General features: G+C 37.2%; 1 protein-coding gene across 1 annotated transcript; it reads left to right on the forward strand.

Annotated features, from left to right (window-relative positions):
* Positions 1-1,571: 1,571 nt before the first annotated feature.
* lrrc38b (leucine rich repeat containing 38b) lies at positions 1,572-22,930 on the forward strand. Its single transcript, XM_026932831.3, has 2 exons — positions 1,572-3,131; positions 18,151-22,930. The coding sequence occupies exons 1-2, from the start codon at positions 2,504-2,506 to the stop codon at positions 18,396-18,398; spliced, it is 876 nt and encodes a 291-aa protein (XP_026788632.1). The 5' UTR covers positions 1,572-2,503; the 3' UTR covers positions 18,399-22,930.
* Positions 22,931-24,771: the final 1,841 nt, after the last annotated feature.

Below are 24,771 nucleotides of genomic sequence, written 5' to 3' on the forward strand. Positions count from 1 at the left end.
CTATCTGACTCAAGGTTCGACGTGTTGTGAATTCTGAGATGCTACTCTGCTCACCATGGATGTAAAGAGTGATTAGTTGAGTTACACTAGACTTCCTGTCAGCTTGATTGAGTCTGGCCATTCATGACCTCACTCACAATAAACAAGGTGTCTCTGAAGCAGAACTGCTGGTCACTCATGTTTTTTGCTCTTCACACCATTCTGTGTAAACTCTAGAGACTGTTGTGTGTGTGAAAATCCCAGGAGATCAGCAGTTTGTGAAATCCTCAAACCAGCCCATCTGGGAGCAACAACCATACCATGGTCAACATCACTGAGATCACATTTTCTCCCCATTCTGATGTTTGATGTGAACATTAAATGAAGCTCTTGACCTGTATCTGCATGATTTTCTGTTCTTATTAAATTGGCTGGTGAGTGTATCTATAGTCCCTGACGTTTTATATATATAAACTTTAGGTACTTAAAGTAACCTACATAACTGCCACTGTGTTTTCTCATGCTATTACACTATCTGAAGATAGTTAGCTTGTTGCTAAATCAAATGTGGTTTCTTACAACAGGTCTGTTATGACAATATACAATTTGTGCAATTACTTTACAAGTTTTTGTTAAATGCATTCATTTGGTGTTTTAGCCAGCTAGAAAACACTAGCCTACTTTCCATCCATGTGATTCATTCAGTAAACTCTTCCTGGTCAGTGTTGAGGACCTGGATTCAGAGCCAGCCTGGATGGGATGCCGGTCCTCCGCAGGGCCCCAAGCATACATACATTCACACAGTCCTTCATAGGTGGGGGCAATTTGCTGTAACCAATCCACCTACTTGAATTTTTTTTTTGGACAGTGGAAGGAAACTGGAGAACCCAGAGTAAACCCATGTAAATAAAGGGAGAACATGCAAAACTCCATATAAACATTAATCTGAGCTCACGATTGAATTAAATATACTGTATTTCAGTGATTCGAACTGTTTGCTGGGTCAATGGAAATGGTATTATTGGAAATATATTTAAAAAAAAAATTCAAGTTTAATGTTAGCAGATAAATTGTTGATGCATGTAATGTTGCAAAAAAAATGTACAATGTCACAATTTTACATTATTATTATTTTTTTTACATTTATTATCTACAGACTGAACCATTCCATTTTAAATCATTATGCACACAAAGTGTAACAGGCATAATATAAAGTGTAACAGTTTTTTTTTTTTTTTTTTTTACAGTGTGAATCATATAAGATATAAGCTCACAAACTCATAAGACTGTAATGTCAACAATTTATTTGTAATGATTTCAACTAAATGCTTTCTGTTAGAAGCACGAGTTAGGTCACAGGAGAAGAAAGATTTGCTCACAACATTAGCAGAGCAGCACAGCTGGATTAAGAGATTTTTTTGGTTTAAACATGATGAATAACTGGCTGACATTAATAAGAACACTGCAAAATCCTATTTGTTCCTGACATCTTATACTGTTAGATTTTTATTTTGAGATAAATTTTTAGTTTAAGATTACTTGAGGAATGTATTCATACTACAGTAATACAATACAATGCAATGACATGCATTAAGGAATCTTTTGACAGAAAATTATTGGCATGTCCTTTCACAAGGAAGTGACATCATATGTTGACTGCATGCTTCACTCATCCAGTTATCATAACCGTGGAGAAGAGGGCAGCAAAACAAAAGCACAGCAGCTGAGCAGCACACCGATTTCTCCAAGTGCAATCTGTATGCAGAGGATTTCTTCGTGGATGCGCCATAGCAACGGAGCTGCAAATCTGTGTTGCAAATTATTGGCTGAAACTCAATTCACACCACGCAGAAGACTGAGTGAAAGGTGGACTACAGCATATGACTGGGGGAATTCTCCTGTTAGGATCGTGACCGCTTCGTGACGCTTGGCTCTGAGGTGCTTAAGCTCACGCTGATAGACGCTCAATCAGTCCTGGGGGGTGATGCTGGTTGACAAATGGAAGGACTGAGCGATTGCATGCTGGAGACAACATGAGCTGGATCCTTTTGTGTCTGTTTGCCATGCATGATCGACGGTGGTTAAATGAGGGAGAAGACGACGAAAAGAACCCTTTCATTTACCTCTTGGCTTGCCTTAAAATTCCCCTTATACTACACTCTGTTCACTTCCCCTCCCCTTTCTCTTTCTCGCTTTCGCTCTCTCACTCCCTCCCACAGTTTCTCTCCTCCCTTCACTCATCAAAGCCAGTAGCCTAGTATTCTCTCTACAGCTGCTTCCTCTATGGTCCCTTGGAAAAACAGCCTGCACATCTCTCACTTGCTTCTCAAGGCAAGACCTTTTTTAACATTTCATCGCCAGGACAGCAGGATGCTTCCATGCAGGCTTTGATTCCTCTCTCTCCTTGTGCTTTCCCCTTCCCCTTCCCTCTCCTAAATTCCTGCCCTTTGACCCTGACCCTCCCCTTTCCCCTCAATTGCCCCTTACCCTCTATTCCCTTCTCTATCTTCACACCCACTTGACCATGTTGCCATGTGTCTGCCGGGTCCATCCTCTCCTTGCCTTTATCTCATTTGCCTTGCTGACACGAGGAGAAAACTGTCCAGCCACCTGCAAGTGCCCGGACCCTCACACGGTGGATTGTAGCGGTCGAGGACTCACTCGCCTCCCAGACGAGATCCCGCTGGATGTGCGCAGGTTGTTGCTGTCCAACAACTGGATCCCTCGCATTCCCTCTGACTTTCTCGTGCTCTACAGTGACTTAGTGTATCTGGATCTCCGGAACAATTCGCTCTCACACATTGAGCCAGGAACCTTGAGCACCTCCTCCAGGCTAGTTTTCTTGGACTTGGGCAGCAACAACTTGACTGAGATCCCGAAAGGAACATTTGGTGAGTCACGGAGCCTCATCAAGTTGCGCTTGGGCAACAACCCTCACCTGAGTATGGTCAATGAGGACGCCTTCAGGGGCTTGACCTCACTACGAGAACTTGAACTGGAGCGCAATGCCCTTTCCAGTCTCCAGGTTGGTGCGCTGAGCCAGCTGCCTTCTCTGCGGGTCGTCAGGTTAGAGGGCAACCCTTGGGTGTGCAATTGCAACTTTGCTAACCTTTTTGCTTGGCTAGTTGAGAACAGCCACAAGCTTCCAAATGGTAAGTTCTTGAGATTCTGTGAAACGATACATGTTCTCATCTATGCTTTAAACAATATTTACTGAAGGATTCCATATTTTCAGTCAACGCTTTGCTATTTATAGTAACTCAATTAAAACAGGGAAGCCTTCCTAAGGTCTAAATTTATTTCAACACCCAACATGAAGGAAGTTCCAGAATAATGACACATAATCTAGGGCAGTTTTCCAGCCTGGTGAGGCATGTTGTCAGGCTCCTATGGGTACAGCATGCTTCCCTTATTCTCAGCCCATCCCATATTTAGCATTCCACTCCACATGGGGATGTGCTCTGACTACGTCATACTTTCGACATTCATGCCAAGCAACTGCTTTTCCCCTCCAGGTCTAGCCTGGAGTTAGCCAGTTATATGCACGCTACTTATATATTTTTTTCCAGAAATCTCTTTTGCTGAAAAGCTGTCAAGCCTTGGAATTGTGTTTCTGCTTGGGTGAGCTGCATAATAGATTGTGGTAATGGAGGCACTTATTTGGAGAGACTGCTGGCGTGACAGTCCAATTTGATTATTTATTTATTTATAATTTTAAGAAGCAACTTTAACAACCTGTTGTAACGTCCCCACTTTTACATCACTGGCCAGTGAACACGATGATGTAAGCATGTTAACCACACAAAGATGCTCTCTGACTGTACTTCTACCAATACAGTACTTATAGTTAGCCAAGTAGGAAGTTTTTTCATTTATGCATAGGGAATAGAAGTATTTGTGTCACATGCTGCATTCAGGAAAACAAAGTAAAATGAACTATAGAAAAACAATGAAAACAAAAGGTTTTAGTTTTTGCATTTCAAGTCTTGGTTTTTGATTTTAAACCATGTTCTCAACTAAATAACATGAAAGGTGATTGCGGAACTGTAAAAATGGGAGAGACATGGGAAACATGGGAAAACACCCTGGATGGGACATTTTCCCAAACTTCCTTATTTCAGAAATTGGTTTTAAGACAAATACATTGGCTACGTTGTAGTTTTCCCTTAGTTGTGGGAGAAATTCATGCTCTTGGTGGCATCAGAGCACAAGACGTTTTACAAAAAGTTATATAAACTCAACTTTTTACAGAGAAAACCCCAGTAAAGGAATATTACCTTTGTCTAGATTCATACATGACCCAAATCTTTTCTATAATTTCATTGTTTAATGTACAAGGAGTAAAAACAAAGCATATATCAGAATCTGCTCTTGAATCACTAGGAAATGAAAACCTTTTTTTATGTACAAGCACTGGACTAATGCTTTGCCCAGATGCAAGAATTGGTAATTCTAAGAGATGAAGATGAATTGAGTTACAGAACCACAAAATCTGATTATGTGGAGATGTGAACCAGTGAGCAGAATACAAGCAGAGTAATTACTATCTACCAACAATTAATCACTGATACCAGATAATGAAAAATCATGTAGTGAATGACAAAAAGACTGCTAGATAAATGCACTTACTTGCAATACAAACCATCAATATGTTCTTCTAAGCAGAAGTCATCCAAATAAGACCATTCGAAGATTGAAATGACAAAAGTACAAGTTGGAAAATAAATAAATGAAATTTAATGGTCCCAGCTGTCACATTCTCTCAGCCAAGGTCATTTCTCATCAAGGGGCAGATGTTTACTGTGCTCACTCAGAGGCTGACTTTCTGACGACCAAGTCTCAAGGACTATTTTCCAGAATGACTTTTCCTTTTAGAGTGAATGAAAATACAGTAGATTACTTTATAAATATAGTATCAGATAAGCAAACAGTGTAGATCTGGTACTGGGAGTACACTCTTTTAACAAGCCAGCCTCGCAGCATGTTTACACATGAGCATGACCTTGTGCTGTCTTTGATACTTCCTAGAGAGTTTTGAGCCGAGGGCTGGGCAAGGGAATATTCAGTGTAGTGACAAGGAGAGCTCCTGTTAGCATCTGGTAAATTGGCAGAATGCTACCAGTTAGGGGTTGCAAATGCATTCACCATGGATGTTTAGTTACTGCAGTCTAATGAATGGGTATTACATGGAGCAATAGAGAAAATGAGGCTCATACATAAGCAGCAGCAGCAGCAGCAGCAGCAGACCAGGAGCTGTGAACAGAGCCATGCCTTTGGCGTACATGCCAACTGGCCCAGCATGTCTGTTCTCCCAGATTCACTTAGGAACTGCATCTCACCTCACCGCTTTTTTCTGCATCACTGGCTTCTCATGACTTAGGGGAAGGCCGAACTCTGGCTGGTCATGAATGGAATAAACCAGAGTGACCTTTCCAAACATGCACAAATAGGACGGGAGGTGGGAGAAGGACTCTGGGACGTCTTCTGAAAGGGTTTCCTAAAGGTGAACAGGCCACAAAAGCAAGGATGATTTGTCAGGAGCTAGAATTTGTTTGAAGATACAGCAAAAGACTGATTTTTTTTAGGGGGATCCCTGACTCGGGCCTTCTTCATACTCCTAAGGTGTATTTGAAAACATGTTTGAATGGTTTTTCCTATCTACACTGAGGCAGCATTATGAACCACCAAAAAGCAGAAGCTAGACATTTTCGAAAAGACTAATTCTTTCGGTTTATAACAGACCCCATCATTGTTAGGTGATCCAGCTCCAACACATACAAAATGTATTAATGCAACAGTTGCTGTAGATGCTGTTTTGTAACTGGTAATGATCAAATAAAATGAGCCACTTTTCAAGTCTGTCCATTAAAACACTATGGTCTATAGTGACAAAGTCTAGCAGTACCAATCCAAGGCAGCAGTAGATCATTTTCCACTTTAGCCAACAATTCTGTAAACTGAAATGGATCATGTTATTGATATTTTAAAAATTCTACATTCTACAAAATTTACTGCTTCGGCTTATTGCTTGCCTCTCTGGTTTAAAGTAGCATGAACATGCTCACTAGAAACATTTTTCCAATGTTATATAAAAATTATATTTTTATAAAACATAATATAAATGTGGATAGATAACTTTTGTTTTTACATGTATCCATGCAGGTGAGTGAAAGTTAGCACACCCCATGACTTCTGAGAGGAAATACAGTTTTATTTTACAGTAGAGAAAGATCCAAGTGAAAAATTACATGTGGGTGTTTCCTGCAAGAATCCAAAACATAAATAGTATGTAAAGAAGTTTTGCCCTGACCAGCTCAAGGGTGTCTTTCTATGAATGTATAAATATTGCTAAATACTTGCTTTTTTTTAAATGTAGAAAAGAGTTTGTTATATTGGCCCAGTTATCTCTTATTTCATGTATTAAAAAACACCTGTGTGTGTGTGTGTGTGTGTGTACTGCATTTTGCATTGAGGATGATGGAGTTTTAAATCAAAATGACGCTGGCCCTCATGCCCCTGGAAGGGTTTATTACCCTCTTGAACTCAACAGTTGAGATACAGTCTGAACTTCAGATAGCTCATCTCAGAAAACTGCTCATTTTCCATTAGACATGAGCTGACTCGCTGTACATGATGGACTATGCCTTTAAACACAAGGATGGATTTTCTGTCTAGAGCAAATCGATGATTCTTCTATAATATTCCCCGGAATAAAGAGAAATGCTAGGAAAGAAGGTTTATACATAGAGTTATGAGCTATTACATGCTGTGCGATGTTAGTGTGTGTATTACAGCTAGTTTCTGTCATGATAAAGCTTATTCCAGGAATAAGCAGGAAATTGTCCTTAATCATAATTACATGGTATTATCTTACAGTAAACCAACACTTATGTAGTTATGTACTACAGGTGATGTCAAAACTCAATTGTTCCTTCATGGTAACTTGATTCTCTTGGCGGAATTACTGACATAATTTATTGTTGTAAAAGAACAGGTCAATTAATGTACCTGATTTAAACACGCTTCTCTTTCAAACCACTCAGTTCAGCATCAGGATTTGAAATTTCTTACATGCCAATGAATGACATCTCATATTTACAGTTTTGAAAAGAGGGATAATTAGGCATGGGTCAATGATGAATACTGAATTTAGATTTCACATTAGTATATTAGTATAAGAGGTGACATGGTACAGTGAGTAGTGCTGTCGCCTCACAGCTGTAGGTTTCCCAGTTTGATCCCAGGCTGTTAGTGTCTGTGTGAAGTTTCACATGTTCTCCCTGTATCTGTGTTTCCTTTGGTTTCTCAGGTGTCTTCCCAATTCCCAAAGAATATGGCAAAAAACCAAAAAATTGCCCCAGTGATGGATTGCTATCCCATCCAGGGTGTATTCTCCCACCTCGTATCCCTGACCAGGATAAAGCAGTTACTGAACATGAAAGAATAATATGAAGTAATATGACATGGTTACATAACATTGCTAACTAAGATATCCATCATAATCTGCAGTGAAAATTGTTTCCATTCTGATTACCAACAATCTTGTGCTAGTAATTTTATTACGCATAGTATAGATTCAGCACCTAGAATGATGGCTCTGCTTTCTTTGGCTGGAATACAATGATGTGGTAATGATGTTCTTAGGACACACAGCCTAGACGAATAGCTGTGAGTGAACAGATTTCATAAGAATATGTGTGGGCCCAATTTATGGTCCAACAATGATATTAAATTTAATGCCTTATTAGGGTTTTATGGCTTATGGTACATGTCCAATTGCAGGTCTCCTGCTTTGTATTCATCAGTGGCATACACTGTTGGATTTGTGGTCAGTCTCTTTGTTCAGCTGGAAAATTTCAGCGATGTTCAACTTTATGCAGATGAGTAGCCATATTGCATTTACCCAATCAGCAAATTACTTCACAAAGGGGAAGGCTTTTAATTCACTATTACTAAATCCACATAAATGCCCACCAGCGGCAATGACACATTTTGTGCAACTGGACACAGCATCACTTTTATAACTTATATAATAAATCTATGAGCTGCCAGTTTCAGGAGGGTGGGCACCTATGGTGGGCAACCAAAGTTCCTTCTGGTCAGGTACCATCCCAGGTCTCCATCTAGACACGCTCCTGCACAGAAGACGAAAGCTGTTTTGCCTTTGCATCAATGCTACATCTGTATGAAGATGTAATTGATTCCTTCAATAATAAAATCAAGCAAAAAGTAGGTATATGTGCATTATTTAATTATAGCCAATGGACACCCATCATGACAGTATAATTACAAGTGTGTGTTTATGATGGATTTTACCATGTGACGAGGTTGACCACCAGTCATGCATGGCAGATGTTTGCTCATTTAAAAAAATAAGGATCTCTGCATTATCTCTTGCAAGTCTTCTCAGACTGTAGAGCAATAGTGGTCGTGACCCACACTGTACTGTATCTGGGTCTGCTTTATGGTGCTTAACTGGGTCTGTATGGGTCTGTGCTCATTCACTCACTCATATACATACATACACACACACCCACACACCATGCTTCTGTTCTCTATGCAGCATGTGCATGCAGAATCCAGGATTAATGGATTAAAAATATCTCTAACTATGTGTACTATTTGTAGTAGGATCAGATGTTCCAAAAAATATTATCCATGTCCAATGGTATTCTGCTATAAAGATGAAACCCTAGTACTGGTTTCCAAATTAGGTATATTAAGTAGAACTTTCCATTTAAACATGAAATACTAAGGTGAATTAAACTGCTTCAAAAACATCATTGTAGATAAATAGAAGTAGCCTTTATTTGTCACATATACATTGCAGCACAGTGAAATTCTTTTCTTTGCATATTCCAGCTTGATTGGAATCTGGGGTCAGAGCGCAGGGTCAGCCATGATGCAATGCCCCTGGAGCAGAGCAGGTTAACGGCCTTGCTCAAGGGTCCAACAGTGCTCATCTCAAATGAGCACGAAGCCTGCACCTAAAATTGCACTGATCATGCAAACCATGAATGTTGAAAAGCATTAACAGCTATAAACCCAAAAATCTCAAATGTTAGCCTACTTGCTAATATCTAGCTACCAAAATATCAAATTAGAAACTTTATAAATATTTTTGTAGTAGAAGTAATCAGCTGACTGACAGAACTTGGAATAAATGTTGTCTATCTTATTATATCATCTATTCACACCCGAGTTTTCTTATGTGCTATTTAAGGACTAACAGATGACTGGGGGTGTGGTTATGGCAAAATCAGCGACGGTGTTGTTTGTTGTAGCCTGATTCCTATAACAGTATGTGCCGAAGAATATTATTCCTCTTACACCACAGCCAATTGCCAATGGTTACAATTCTTTAGGTTATTAATGAATAACAAGTTATATTTTATCCATACAGGATATAGTTATGTTTAATGCCCACAAAAGTGTTAGTTCCTGTTATCACTTCTGTTATAGCAGCTATAAACATTCGTTCCCTCACCAGCCTCTCTCTTTTAATGTTGTAAAATTAGTAAAACAAAACAATAGCCACCAAGATTCTTGTTACCAAAAAACTGAAAAAATGCAAACTGTCCTGAAGACTTTCCTGTGGTGGAAAACCTACTGAGTGATATAAAGAACTGATTCTGGAGACTTCTTCCATATGAAAAATAAACATCTCCTTAGAGAATACTTCACCTTATCAACAAGTATAAATTTTTCTTTGTTTAATAACATATTTATAATCTCTTTCTTATTAGTCTTGGAATATTGTGGTCTATGCATCTGAGATAGAGTTGTTACTATAGAATGAATAAGATATTAGAATGAGTGCATTAGTATAAGCCTGTGAGTTGAATTACAGCCAAAACAGAGCTGCTGTTATAGAACATTAATCAAAACCTTCTGAATAATCAGAATCAAGCATTCAGCAGAGCTGTGGTGTAGGGAGAATATAAAACAGTCAGTTGTATTTGGGTGAAACTTGTGCTGAAAGAGGTGAGTGGTAAAATTAGCACAATATTAGACCAAACTGAGTTGGAAAATGGAAATTTGGCTTGTGTCCAATTAAATAAGCAACATGTTTGTATTATATGATATTACTATGTCACCTGCATGGAACTAGAGCCAATTGTAAAATGTAGAATTATACAATAAAATCCATATAAGCTTTTATTTATCCCATGTTCATGTTGTCACATCCTGGAAGACTTCAGGTCTGTAAAGAATTTGATGCACAACTAAGGCCTGTGCAGCTTATCCACTGAGCTAGTTTGGTGATAAACAGCCCCAAGTGGCCTCCAGTTTAGCACTAGCCACTGCCATGAATCTTTTAATGGGAAAAAGTGTGTAAACATGATCCGCTGCTGTCTGCCGTGTGTTCAGGTTAAACGCGGACAAACCACATGTATAATTCGGAGCAGTCCTTGTCTCTCGGCCAACAACAGCCCTGCGCTGGTCAGATACTGGACTAGCGCAAGTTTAGAACCAATACCATGTGCTTCAGATCAGGATGGAAATCAAAAGCCACCAGTTTGATGTTTGATCATTAAACTGTAGCTTCACACTCATGAGGGAGATTGAACAGGCTGAGCTCCTGCGTCACAGCTCCTCTGTGGTTCTGTGAGCCAGACTGCACACAGGCCCAGGCATGCATGAAAAAACGGTTCATGTGACAGGGTCACTGTGTTTATTTCTCTATGGAGGCTTATCCAATTACCATCCACTGATTATTTCATTTACAGCAATCAGAATGTGCCAGTAATGTGCCACAGCAAGACTACTTCATGGAAGAGGTTTACAAAAAGCCATATTTGAAATACAGAATTAATGGCACCCTTCAACACACAATTCAAATATTCTGTGTTATCAGATTTAGAACCTGTTTCCTCTAACAAATTATATTAAAATTTCTGGTAAATTCATTGCTATCTCTGGAAAATATTTCAAAGGAAAGCTTTTTTTCTCTCCAGGGATATCCACATATGACCATATATTAATTGTAAGGATGCCAATAATTTTGAAACCAGTGTACTACAAAAAAAATATTTAAAAATACAATGTATTAAAAACAGCTCCATTTTTTTTAAGCTCAAATCACTTATGATTACTATTTGTTTTACAGTTAACTCCATAATTATTGGCAGCCTTCATGGAAATGCAAATTACTGTAAAAGGTAAACCTGAATTTTCTACTCATGGACAGACCAGTTTGGATGGACAGACCAGTTTCCTCTAACAAAAAAGGCACTAATTAGAAATAAAATCTAATGTCTGTCAATCATTTCAATTCTAGACATTATAGTAAGTTTGTAGGGGCACCAATAATTTGGAAATCACGGTTTTGCAGAAAATATATATTGTATTGCTTAAAATAGTGCTACATGCAATCCAAATATTTTTTTTCCTCCATTAAGGGTGCCAATAATTATTTAGTTGGCTGTATATATTACAATGAAAAGTGATACTGTAATACTCTGCTTATAAATTCTGTTGCTGGTAGATGCATTTTTTAAAATTATTTTTATTTTTGTATTTTCCAGTAAAAAAAATTAATCATAAGCCATGCTTTACAGCTGATTGTTGTTTCTGCGTGTGTTTATTTACACACAACTCCACACTGTAAGTGCATGCGTGCAGCATGGTGTGTGTGCGTGTTTGCGTATAGCTGCTGTGTTTGAGAAAATGACATGTGACGGTGATGTCAATCCCCTGCATGAGGGAAACCCCTCCTGATGCATGTGAGTCACGCTGCCGTCACACTCTCACATTGTGAGTAGGACACGTGAGCGTCTCCTCTCCCACCCTTCCGTGGGTTTATACTCTGATTTAATATTCTGCCTACACGAGCAACCCCCCCCCGTCCTCCCCCTGTCTGTTTAATGGTTTAATCCACACAGAGCTGAGGCTGTGACAGATCAAAAATGTTTATTTTTACATTTCAATACTTTTTCTTAAAATGAATGTTATAAAGCCATTAGTCCAGAATTCCTGGACTAAAAGTATTTGCACCATTTATGAAAAGCCTTATGTAAGGTTCTGCTTTAAACAATAAAAAAAAAATGTTTTCTTTGTGTAGTAGTAATAGTAATGCAAAATACTGTTTTCAAAAGTATTAGCACCAAATGCCATTAATATTTTGAGAGAATAACGGCAGTGAGCTTCTTCCTGTAATGTCTAACAATTGTGGAAACACTCCTAGAAGATTTTTGGATTTTCCTCTTTGCAGAACATGGAGGTTAAACTCCTTTATATTCTGGGGTTTGCACACATGGATGTCCTTTTCAAACCACTAGATTTCAACACTGTTAAAATCTAGAGACTAATGTTTTTAGCAAAACTGAGAAGCAACCTGGTTTTCGGTTAAAATATCCTGGTATTATGCATTCATGGTACCATACCATCACCCTGAACAATCACCTGCTAAATGGTCAAAAAGCATCCACTGCCATATTTTAATTGGATTTGGGGGATTTTAATGGATGTAGTTTGCTTTTTTGCCAGCATTTCTTGCTAACTGTTTTGACAACACATTGAACTCTAATGAAGCTTAGGGAATTTGAGGAGCTTCCTTTTCCAGCTTGTTTTCAGGAAAGGCTAATTTCATGCAATTCTTCCAAACAGCTTCTTGTTATGGGCATGGTGTTTGATTCTGAAATGGTCAGGCGTAATGGTTTATTTTCTTGGAGGGTGCCTATATTTTCTATACTATCAGCTGTGCATTCATTGGGTGGAACGTACATATTCTGAAAATGCAGTTGTGTTTCTACATAATTTTGCTCTAATAGCTTTTTTAAAAACTTATCTACCTATCCATCTGTCTTTACTTCCCTGCTTATACTGACTGCAATCCATCAAGTAGTGACACATGGGGGAACCTGGCCGTCTGTTCGGCTTCTCCTGGCCCGCCATGATGAGAGTCTCTCCAACGAACGTGCTTGATCGCTTCATCTCATTAACTCGAGCCTGACATAACCTTCACACAGGTACAGATGATAGAGTAGCTTTGTCTTTTTCAAGATGACTTGTCCTCTTCAGCCAGGGGAGTGATCAACTCTACATCTGTGGATACAAAAGATATTCCTTACAGTAGGTTTGACATTAAAAACCTGGATTTTTCAGAGTGACACAGATGTACACGAGGGAGTAATGTTTCTGTTCCTGCCCTTTATCTCTGTCCTTTGTGTGAGTTTTGGAAAAGGGCAGAACGACGGCATGCTGGATGACTCATTATGGACCCACTGCTGGGTGAAGTCAGTCTCTCTTTCTTTAAAATCTCAGCTGTATCTAAACAGAGGCAAGACAGACTGTGTTATAAAGAAAATCTAAAAACTTTGCTGCCATTGAGTGTTGTTGAGGGTGCAAACACAATGGGATTTATATATTTGTGATCAAGACTCGCTCATTTTGTCTGTTTGTATTTGAGCTGTGAAAATGAACAAAGTACACATCACTAGAAAGCTTCTGCCAGAAAATCAACACTTTTTTAGAAAGCGCCTTTCTATAGCTGATCCCAGTGGATGTCCAGCAGCCAGTGACGCAGATGGAGTTTGAACACTTACAACAGGAATAATTCTGCTGGAGTTCTCTTCAAAATACTAAAATACAGTAAAATATAAACGACTCAAACTATTTCCAGCGTGCTTCAGAATTAGATAACTGTTCACTCAGCACTTGTTAGATCTCAATTAGACTTCCAAATTAGAAACTTTCCTGTGTGCTGAATAATATTAGCTGCTCCACTTTCTTCTGTGAAAGAAATGGAGAGATTGATTACATCATCTGTCTGATATACTGTATCTATAGCGTGTGTGTATATATACATGGTATACTAAACCACACAAGACATCTTACATTCTTAAACTATATAAAAAAATCTTTATTATATAAAAATGTCAGATTTACAAATGCATTTTGATTCTAAATGTGTACATCCTTATATTTTGCCTTGAACTGATCTCAGACCTGCCCTTGAGAGCTGATATATGACTTGTGCTTCGTGAAGTCATGACTTTACTGCTCATTTTGTGATATCGTAGGTTACATATAGCTTTCCAGACTTCACTGCCCAAAATAAATCACAGAGCTACCATTTTCAGATCATAATCCATGGAGGTCAAAAATATCCTCCCATCCAGAAATGAATGGATGCATGACACCATTAGAACAATGAAAGCAAAGCAGGGTGTTAATGACCCAAATAAACCCTCAGCCATACATTAAAAAGTTAACGTTAGAGGAATGTTGTATTCACAAATGCATTATTCAGCTTTCAGAGACAGCTTGAAGGCACATAGACAGAACGAACACCTCCACCCCCCCTTAAAAAAAAAACAAAAAAAAACAAAACAAAGACCACTGCTTTAATATAGTAAAGGGAGATGAGTCTGGGCCTGAGAGAACTCTGGGAATATAAATAGAAACCATTTATCTCTTTTGCCTCCTGTGAGTTTGGTTGATGCTTAAGTATAGCCCATCACACGAGTCATGCTGTCTTACGAACTACTCTTAAATGTGCAGACGACATCATTAAGGCCAGACTTTAGTGATCGAGAAGTTACAACTTTATAAAATACAGGAGAAATGAAATGTTTCAAGCTCCCCACGGATCTCATTAGAGCTATTGCTGATAAAAGCTCTGCTGACATTTAGCAAAGTGTAATTACCATCTGCCTCGGCACTTTATTCTTTTATGTAGGTGATCCAAATGTCTCTACAGAATTTTGGTGATGTCTCAAAAATTCCATAGCAGTGATCGTAACCCTGCATTCACACTCGCAAGAGCCAAAGTGACAGCAATTGTTCATGCATGACACTGAGTCACTATTTCAGAGACAGCAGCAAGTGATGGCAACATTTAAATTGAGGTTTTCTCAATTTGATGCAAAAGTGACAAATCCAAACTGGCTTGAATGATTCCTTGGACCAATCCTGTGGCGTGTGTCGTTCGACATTTCTTCAGTTCCCCACTCAGAACTTTGATTTCCTATCTGCAACTAGTTCCCATTTACTGTTTGACAATCGAAAATGGAATAAAAACTTAAAAAGAGACATTATAGAGGAAAATAAAGCTTAGAACGACACAACAGAGATCGATGGTGCGTCTGAGTGTATCTACACAGCTAATATATTTTGCTTGCACTGCTAATCTGAAAAAAAAGCTAGTGTGAATCGTAGCATGTAAACCCAACAATCAACCTAACTGATTTGTGTTTTATTTACGTTGGGTTTAATGAATTAGTTGTAGGTTACATATTTTGGCTATTATTATTTCTTATTGGAACTGAAAAAAAACACTGGACAAGAGACAAAATGTGCAACAAACTACAAGCGACACATGTGACTTGTTGCATGCTAGTGTGAACCTAGGGTAAACTTTGGGGTTTCGCAAGATGATTAGCATGCAATTTTGGTAATAACATTTTGACCTTGTGAACAGGAGTCTCATATAGTAATCTTATTCTTAGGTTCTGTTGATCTATGACAGGAGATGAAGCAAAGAGGGTGGAGTAGATGGTGTGACAAGTTCTTTTTCACCCATTGTGTAAGATTATCTGTATTTTTGGTTCCTATCAGATATTCGTTTCTATTGACAGCTTCTGAACCAGCTGGTGAAATTCACTGGGTTGCTATGAAGTGTTTCATTTATCCATTTTGTGCATATCAAAGACCTAGAGTCCATCAAGTAGACAAAACAATGCAAAGAGCAAAATTTTGTTTTGGCTTGTTCTATAAATAAGTGATGACCCTCCAAAATTTTTATTTTTTGCAAGAACATATTTGATATATGTTCATAGTCAAAATCAGCAAGATGTTTCCTTTTAATTTGGAAAATATCTTGTTTGTGGTGGTTTGGTGCGAAAAATTAACTTGTCTTAGTAAGCTGTTTCTTCAGTGAAATGTACTTGAGTGATTTCACTTCATTTTTTCCAAAAAATATTCCCTTGATTGGTATTTTGATGATGGTGGTGGAGAGCACTGTCTAGCCCATCAATCCAAAATCTCCTAAAAGTGTTCAATACCATGGAGATCTGGGAGTGTGATGGTCATAGCATATGATTTACATCATTTTCATCCTCATCAGACCATTCAATGGGTCTTCATGCTCTGTGGATGGGGCGGAGTCATCCTAGAAGAGACCACTCCCATCTGGATAAAAATGTTTCATCAAAGGATAAAGGTGATGAATCAGAAGAACTTTGCAGTGATACTTCTACTACTTCTCAAAATAAATGCCTCCATACAACATAACGGAGCCAAATTTCTTTTCTTTTTTTTTCGGAGATGGCTATATCGCATTAGCTAGGTGCTATGGTGCTACCAGTGTGAGTGGAAACAGCAGTAAATTAAGCTAGGAGCATCCACTGTAGAGCAATGTATGACCAAAAAACACTGCTGGTTGAACGCATGGGAATTAAAACCCTGTTACAGAATTAACATTTATATAAATAAGTTTGTATATAGATAAATATCTACTGTCTATCTACTATTTGCATGATCATGGCCAAGTGCAAAAATAAAGCTTTGTATATTATTGGTATTATTGGGGACAGAGTTACCTTACATCAATACATATCAAAAAGTGTGGTTAGTTGTGTTGTGAGATCCAATCAAATCAGCTTATTTCCATTAAGAACCAAGCATGCACCGGCGGTTCCCTTGAATAACATTTTTGCTATATTTTTTTCACTATTTAGCTATTGAACTATAGCACTAAAACACAAACACTGTTCCAAATACACACTGGAAGACTCGAGGCCTCACCAAAGATGTTGACTTTGAGGAGGACAGTGAGGCACCATCACATGATCTAAACATGGAAATCCACTGTGGCAGGAAGCAGAATAAGCCTGCAAAGCCATTGACATCTTTTATAATAGTCTTTTGGAGTGACAGAGCAGAGACATTAAGGCGAACAGCGACATTTGTTTTAGAGCTAATTAGAATTCAAGAGCACTTTCTCCCTGTCAGATTTATAGTCACTCTCTAGCACTGGTCAAGGTTTCCCCCCACCAACACTGCCATAAATACAGGGCTATTTCTGGGTTCTGTCATCTTCCATTCCTAAATAACATAATATTAATGAAGAGCTGAGTGTTCTTATTCGTGACAGGAAATCTGATCAGCATGCTGAGAGCGCAATTTTATCAAAGGCAATGAAGACATTTTGTACTTTTAATTTACTGTCAGTTGTTTGTAGGACAAAAAATCTAAAATTAAATCTATTTCTATACATTTGTATCTATTTCAAGCTTAAAGTGATCTTATTCTATTTGCAGATTTTGATAGAATTTAGTTCTAGAAAATAACAAAATTACTTCCAATATATAGAAAAGAAAAAAATATATATGAATTATATACAGCATTAATAGGCTTTATATTCTTTTATACTACAGCGCTGTTGAATCCTCGAATCACATTAGTCAGAAGGTGTTGATTAATTTTCTATAACAGCAGCTCTGACCGTAGTTGTAATTGCTTGCTGTAATTCAAATCACAGGTTTATATTAACTCACTCATTCTAATACATTATTGTTTCTATAGTAACAACTTAAACAGGTACTTGTATGTAGGATGTCACATAATCTAAGACTTAATAATGAATAAATTTTTAAAAAGTGCAAAGAAAAATGTTTTTGATATATTGTAAGAATTCTGTAAGGAGATGCTTATTTAACAGAAGGAATTTCCAGTGTCAGCACTTTTTGGAACAATCAGTAAGAGTCTTCAGGACAGAGGACGTTGTGCTTTACAGTTTCTTGGTAACATGATAAGTTGCATTTTTCACTTTGAGAGAGAGCAAAGAGAGCCTGCTGAAGGAATGACTGTTTGTAGCTGCTGTAAGTGAGAATAGGACTTCCTTCATTTGCAGATATGTATGACATGTCATTCTTTAATTAATAAATAAATTGATTATTGACCAAATGCTATGGTATAAGAGGAATACAACGCGCCAGGATGACTTGTTGGGCCATATTTGCGTTATCGTAAACACATAATGAAATCTTGCCTAAATTCCATCATATTCAAGATACTTTTACTTAAAAGGACTTTTTTTGCTCTGTATTTCAGACTTCATTGGCTTACAGTTGAATCCAACATGGCGGCGCTGACACATCACAGTAGCTAGCAGCTTTATTTATTTACGCAAAACCAAACGTGTAATTAACCTCTGTTCTCCCGCAGGTATAGATGGTATGGAGTGCTCTTTGCCCACCGATGGCCGCCGTGTGCCTCTCAGTCAGCTCTCCCAGGACAGTTTCCGGGAATGTCAAATCACCCTGACCCTCACCGACTTCCTCATCATCATCTTCTCGGGCATCTCTGTGTCCGTGGCGGCCATCATGGCCAGCTTCTTCCTGGCTTCCACCGTGCACTGCTTCCAGCGCTGGAGCAAAGGTACCAAAGGCGAGGATGAGGAGAGCGAAGAATGATCAAGAAATCGGACCACACGCATTGGACTGTGTGAACAATCAGACACCAGCTACATGAACGAGGATGTCTTTGGATGAGAACAACACGGCACACCTGCACTATAAAAATGGCTGATTATTCCCATCAGTGGATCAATGGATGGGTAACATGGAAACATGGAAACATGGAAACTAGCCATAGTATTTAAATTTTGTGGTTCAATTGTTACATTTTGGTGTCCTCAGTAATGGATTACAATCAGTATCATAATATAATAAGATAATATTAATAGTCTTAAAGAAAAAAAAAGACTTGCTGCTATTTTATTGTGCCAAATTAGTGCGGATAAGATGGAAAGCCTAGTTAAGAATGTTTTAATAGAAACTGTAGCCTGCATACAAGAAAAGTTGCAGGTTGAATATAGAAATAATGTAAAATTTTATGGTCGAAGGAAGGAAGGAAGCCATTCGGTAGTTTCCTATTTTGTTCACAGGTCTAAAATAATCAACAAAAAGCATAAAAAGTAGTGAGACATCTATTTAAGGAATGGATAGCTCAAATGTTGCACTTTAAAAATAAATTTCCTCCTACATCCTGCAGGCCCTCGGTCTTACCTAATGGACATGCCCAGATCTGCCAAAGATGATACTTAGAAATGAGGGACAATAAGAGTTTTAAATGGTTTAAGAAGCTGGAGGTGTGGTAAAAATATAGATTTATTTTTGCTTTCAGACACATGTGAATATGTATAATCAAATGACATATCTAAACGTATTTGCGATATTGCATATTTAACTTAAATGTGATGCTTCCAGATATTCAGTTAGTTATGGAGGCAAGGGAAGAAGAAATGCGCTTCTTTCATGCTGTGATATGTCATTGCTTACATCTTACTCAAAAAAAAAGAAAGAAAGAAATATTGGTATATCTGTTGATTGTTGTCCTGTGTAAACTGCAACACCATTCACCTGCTCATTAGTATGACATGTATATTAAAACCATAAGTCACATAATAAAACAAAACCTCATCAGTTTAGCAATCTGGCTGCATAAATTAGATCTGCAAAAGAAGCCATATTTCAGAAGATCTTGCTGAATTGGTTTGAAAGAAACCAGGAGCCATATTAGAGAAACATCAAAAATTAAGATTTAAAGAATGCTAACATTGTGTTTTTCATAGAAACAGTAGGAAATAAAACTTACGCTAGACCCCATTTGGGTTTATCCTAACGCTAAGACACCCATTTTAGTGAGTTAGGAAGCTTCCTGTTGGGACTTGAGATGAAAACATGGACTTGGGAATTGGGATTTGTCCTAAATGACATGTAAAGCGAACTTGTCATGGTTGGCTAGTTAAGGATTCTTAGCTTCCTAATATGGTTCTAGTTGAAACCCTGTCTGAGAGGGGAAAAAAACATGCTCTATTGCAGGGTTCTTCATAGAACCTTTAAATGTTCTCTTAGAGAGATAAACAGATTTACTCTTAAGGATGCTACGCTCTCCAAAAAGGAATCGGTTCTTTGGATAGTTAAGGGTTCTTTGCTTCCTAAACGAGTTGGAGTTCTTGCTGAAAAGAAGCCCTCTGCATGTAGGGTTCTACATGGTACCTTTAATGATTGCCCCATACATAACCAAGTTATAGATTTGTTTATTACATGAATATATAAAAATATACAATGCAATATAACAGAGAAATAAAACATTTACCAGTCAAAAAGGTTCCCTTTATCACACTTATGTAGATTTGTATGTAGAACCCTATAACAAAGTGTTTCCTTTCAGAAAAGATTCCATGAAGAGCCTCTTTTAAAAGCTAGAACCCTTAACCATCCAAAGAACCCACAAGGAACCATTTTTTCTAACAGTGAACCATTTTCAGAGTTTTATTTTTTTTTGCAAAGGAATAATAAAAACTAATATTTAGTTTTAAAAAAAGTCTTCTTGTGGTCCATGTTATGCAGTCAACTCCAGAATTATTAGCACCTTTGAGGAGAATGGGCATAAATGATTGGAGGAATAAAAACACAATTCAGATATCCTACACAAACACTCCTTTTCATTTACCAAATATTATTCTGATACGGACTGATTTTAAAAATATTTTTTAAAAATTATATATATAAAATTAAGGTACATTAAATGTGATAAATAAATGAAATGTACATAAAAATGCAAAAAAATTGTAATAAAAATTTCAGTAAAAAAAGAAAAGATTGGTTACATGTAAAATCACTTTTTTTCCATCAGCTTGGGGAAAATCAAATGGCTTTAAACACAAAAGACAAATTGCACATTAGTGCACAAAAATCTTATCACAAAGTTAAGGTGATGAGGCTTTGATATCAAATATCAAAAATGTATTAAAAGGACAGTAAATTGCAAAAAATTTGAATTTGAGCAATATTTGTGTGATGACTTTCTGCCTTTTCAAACTACATTAATTTACGTTATATTCACTATGGTGCAGGTTTATAAAGTAATCAGCTGGTTGATTATTTCTGCATCTTGGAGAACTTTTCTAGCTCTTCTGCACACATACTTCTGTATCTGCAGGTAACAGCCTCCACAATGATGAGATCAGGGCTCTGTGGCGGCCAAAACCATCTGCTGTAGAGCACCCTGTTTTTCTGTTCGTTGAAGAGGTTCTATAATAACAGAATAAATTTAAAATCTGCTCTTTTCTACTGACACACTAATGCAGAAGGCATAAAATAAATGCATACGATAAAACTTAGATAAAAATACAGGACAGTGTGTTCAGTGTACTATATTCTTATATAATTCTGGGTGACTGCATCCCCGAGAAGGAAACTTTACTTTAACAACTCTCCTTTTGGAGCGAGTCAAAATGATTGACCCTTTCCTAAGCGCTCACACAACCAAGCTATTGGATTTGAACAAGCAGCAGTGATTGCACCACATCAGATTGAATGCCATCTAAAACACCCTAACTGTCTGGGACCATAATCAATATTTCCATCATTTCCATTTCCAGAGTTAGACAGAGTTAAGAGTTACATGATAAATAAAGTAGGCTGTATGCCCTGTATTCCCTAATATTGATGATTGGTTATACTCAATATATCTAACAATACCCGGTGTATATGTATTAGCATTTAAATTGTGGCCTGATCATCTTAAATATCCACTAATCTTTCACATTGTTTAAAGAATATGTGCTCGCCATTGTCAGATAATCTGTGTGAGAATGTTCAGAGATGGGTTATAGACGTCATGCTAAATGGAATATTGTGATGACAAATCATAAAGATTTCCAAACCAAATATCCTTCTGTAGCAGAAACGATGTCTTCAGTGTGCTGTTATTATTTTGATGCTTTCTATGCAGTGATTTATGATTGCAAAAATACTGGATCTGCATGTAAAATTAAATCACACTTTATTCTACTGTATAGATGACACTTTTATAGGAAAACACAGTGCATAAGTATTCACCCCTTTGGATTTTTGCACAGTTTGTTTTATTTGACCAATTTGTTTTAATCCCATCATCTTACTTGAAAAAAATGTGGAAAAAGACCAAGGGGGTGAATACTTATTCAAAGCACGGTACATGGTAACATATGGTACATACCTTTCATATTGCGTATTTACTAAAGTACACCATGACAATGTGTAAACTCCAAAGTTTGTACAGCAGTATTTGGTGTTAAAGTTCTCTATTGAATTCTCAAATCAGTAGATGTTGATTAATTTTCTATAACTGCAGCTTTGGCAGTAGTTCCATCTATAATTCAAATCATAGATTTATATTAATGCATTCATTCTAAGATGGTAAAGAAATGATTGTTTTATAGCTGTTATAATGTGATAACCAGAAAATTACACAACACAAAATGTAACTATAAATGGATAAAAAAAAGTAAGGCATGTCATTATTTAATTCATAAAATTTTGAAAAAAGTAATCATTAGCAAATTGCTGTGGTATAAGAGGAAGAAAACGCATCTCACACCACCCAATCATTGATTTTCTTATAACCACATGACCCAATATGTACTAATAAGTGGAATCGAGTGCGGCTGTACACACCTGGATGTTTTCACATAAGTTACTATTTACTTTCAAATTCAATATTCAAAGAATGTACAGGAAATTACTTGTAATTGAATATTAAAAAGTTAAAAAGTTACTGCAACTATGCTTCTGTACTGTAAAATAAAGTGCGACTGAAAACTGTTTTGTCTGGTTTTACGTTCTGTAGCTTTGGGCATTTCTAGAAAAATATGGTCATAGACATATCTTATAACCCATCTCTGAATGTTAAAGGGAGAAGGATGCTGTGTTTATTGTCATATGTGTCTTGTACCATACTACTGCTGTTACACTGTAAAGAGTGTAAAGTAATGTGTGTGTAACACTATGATAACATGGAGTTAAAAATGTTCGTCCTGAGTCTTGAACACCATGTATACCAGTAGATATCCAACTACTATGTAGTTACATTAAAATGTGAAAAAAGAGACCTCGTTATTTTGGGTTGTTATTTTTATTCCTGCATGATCTTAAGGAATGTCATCTCATCAAGTTTACTTTATCATTAATAACCTGGGGTGGAGAAACTCTAGAAAACATTACACTTGAGTGAAAGTTTGGGTTTTGTGTTAAAATCCTACTCAATTAAATGTTGATATGATACTTAAGCAAAAGTTAAAAAAGTGTCCACACTTTTGTGCTCAAATATTTAAAAAAAAAAAAAAAAAACATGTACACAAGCATGACTGATTTGGTATCCAAGCAAAAATAACAAAATATATAATTGGGTCTTGATCTTTAAATGTACTTGTTAAAAATCTCAAAATAATGATCTAAATTGAAATACAAGGAGTTTATTTTAAATAGTAATATAACATGTATGATTCTAAGTGTTGAATTTCAATAATAATGAAGTACTACTGAAAGAGTTTCTGCTGAAACAAAGTAACAAGTAAGCTCACTTTCTGTACTAAAATACAGCTGTCTGCTAATGCAGAACATCCAGATATGAAAAAACCCCACTGAGTTATCTTAAGAGGGTGAAGCATTTTAACAGCAATTATTCAATGACAATAAACTAGATTTTGTATCATTTATAAGCAGAAAGTAATAAACTGTTTAAAGAAAGCTTTAGATATGATATGAAATAGGAATTTGATATGCCTACCAATATAAAACACATTATACCACAGAGCTGTTGAATTCTTGATTCTGATTGGACAAAAGGTGTTGATATAATTTTCTATACTGCTCTGACACTGTCATCACTTTGTAAGAGTCAGAAGTAAAGCTGTAACTTGGGAAAGTCTTCAGGATGGAGGCGTTTGCAGTTTCTAGCAAACTCTAGTGAAGGAACGACTGGTTAGAGCTGTTATTAGTTATAACAGGAACTTGTTTCCCAGATGTTCAGCAATATTAAAGATAATTCTAAATGAATAAAATGTATGACGTGTCATTTTTAAAGAAATAAAAATTTGTGTAATCCTTGGTTAAATTGCTCTGGTCTAAGAAGAATGAAACACTTTGGCACATACTGTTACTGGAAAATAATCATTTTGGGCTGCATCACACCATCCTGTCATTGATTATTTTCCTCTAACAGCACACCCCAATTGTTTTATTCCTTACTTATTGTCTGAAAGTAGATGATACAGAAACATGGGAAGACTGAAACACTGCCAGAATTAGTGTCTCAAGAGACTGGCAAAATGTATAAAGGAATATAAAATAAGGCTTTAGGCATTGTAATGTTTCACTTGAGTTTCTCTAGTGTTACAATGCCTAACCTTAAATGGGAGACTCATTAGGTTATAATAGCTTGGTAAAACATTAAATAACACACCTCATTTGAAGTGGAGGCGTAGTTCATTTCAGGGACACGACTGTGCTGATCAGTCAACTCTCAAAGAGAAATAAATAGTGCTAATACTCCTGTGCACTCACTTACTGTTTTAAACAAGCCAATGTGAGAGCTTCCAGGCATAGGAAAAGCAGAAAACGAGGATCCTCCTGCATCCATTTACCTCATTAGGTTGCCATGGGAACAAGCCTGGAGGCTGGCACTGTTAGATGCTGAAGCGTGAGCGGAGAGATGGAGAGATAGAGAGATAGAGAGAGGAGGAAGAAGAGAGATTGGGAATGACCCGTAGCACTGCTGCCCTGCCTGGCCCACCTACACTAAACAAATGTGGCATCTAATCTTGCCTGGTGAGGAGGAGTCAGAGCGAGGGAAAAGCTGCGAGGGAAGAGCACATCCAGTGCACAGTTTGGCTCTGGGACTATTTTAGTTTAAGTCCAAGTTAAGGCCCCTTTAATAAAGCAATCACATTGTATTTTCAATTTCTGCCTCTGAATACAGAATAAAATAGGACGAAGCAGAATGTACTCTTTATATTCT

Source organism: Pangasianodon hypophthalmus, chromosome 20, assembly GCF_027358585.1.
Source record: "Pangasianodon hypophthalmus isolate fPanHyp1 chromosome 20, fPanHyp1.pri, whole genome shotgun sequence".
Classification (NCBI taxonomy): domain Eukaryota; kingdom Metazoa; phylum Chordata; class Actinopteri; order Siluriformes; family Pangasiidae; genus Pangasianodon; species Pangasianodon hypophthalmus.

Coding starts and splice junctions, on each gene's coding strand:
- lrrc38b (XM_026932831.3), top strand. CDS start 2,504: ATGTTGCCATGTGTCTGCCGGGTCCATCCTCTCCTTGCCTTTATCTCA. Junction 3,132..18,150: donor CAGCCACAAGCTTCCAAATG/GTAAGTTCTTGA, acceptor GTTCTCCCGCAG/GTATAGATGGTATGGAGTGC.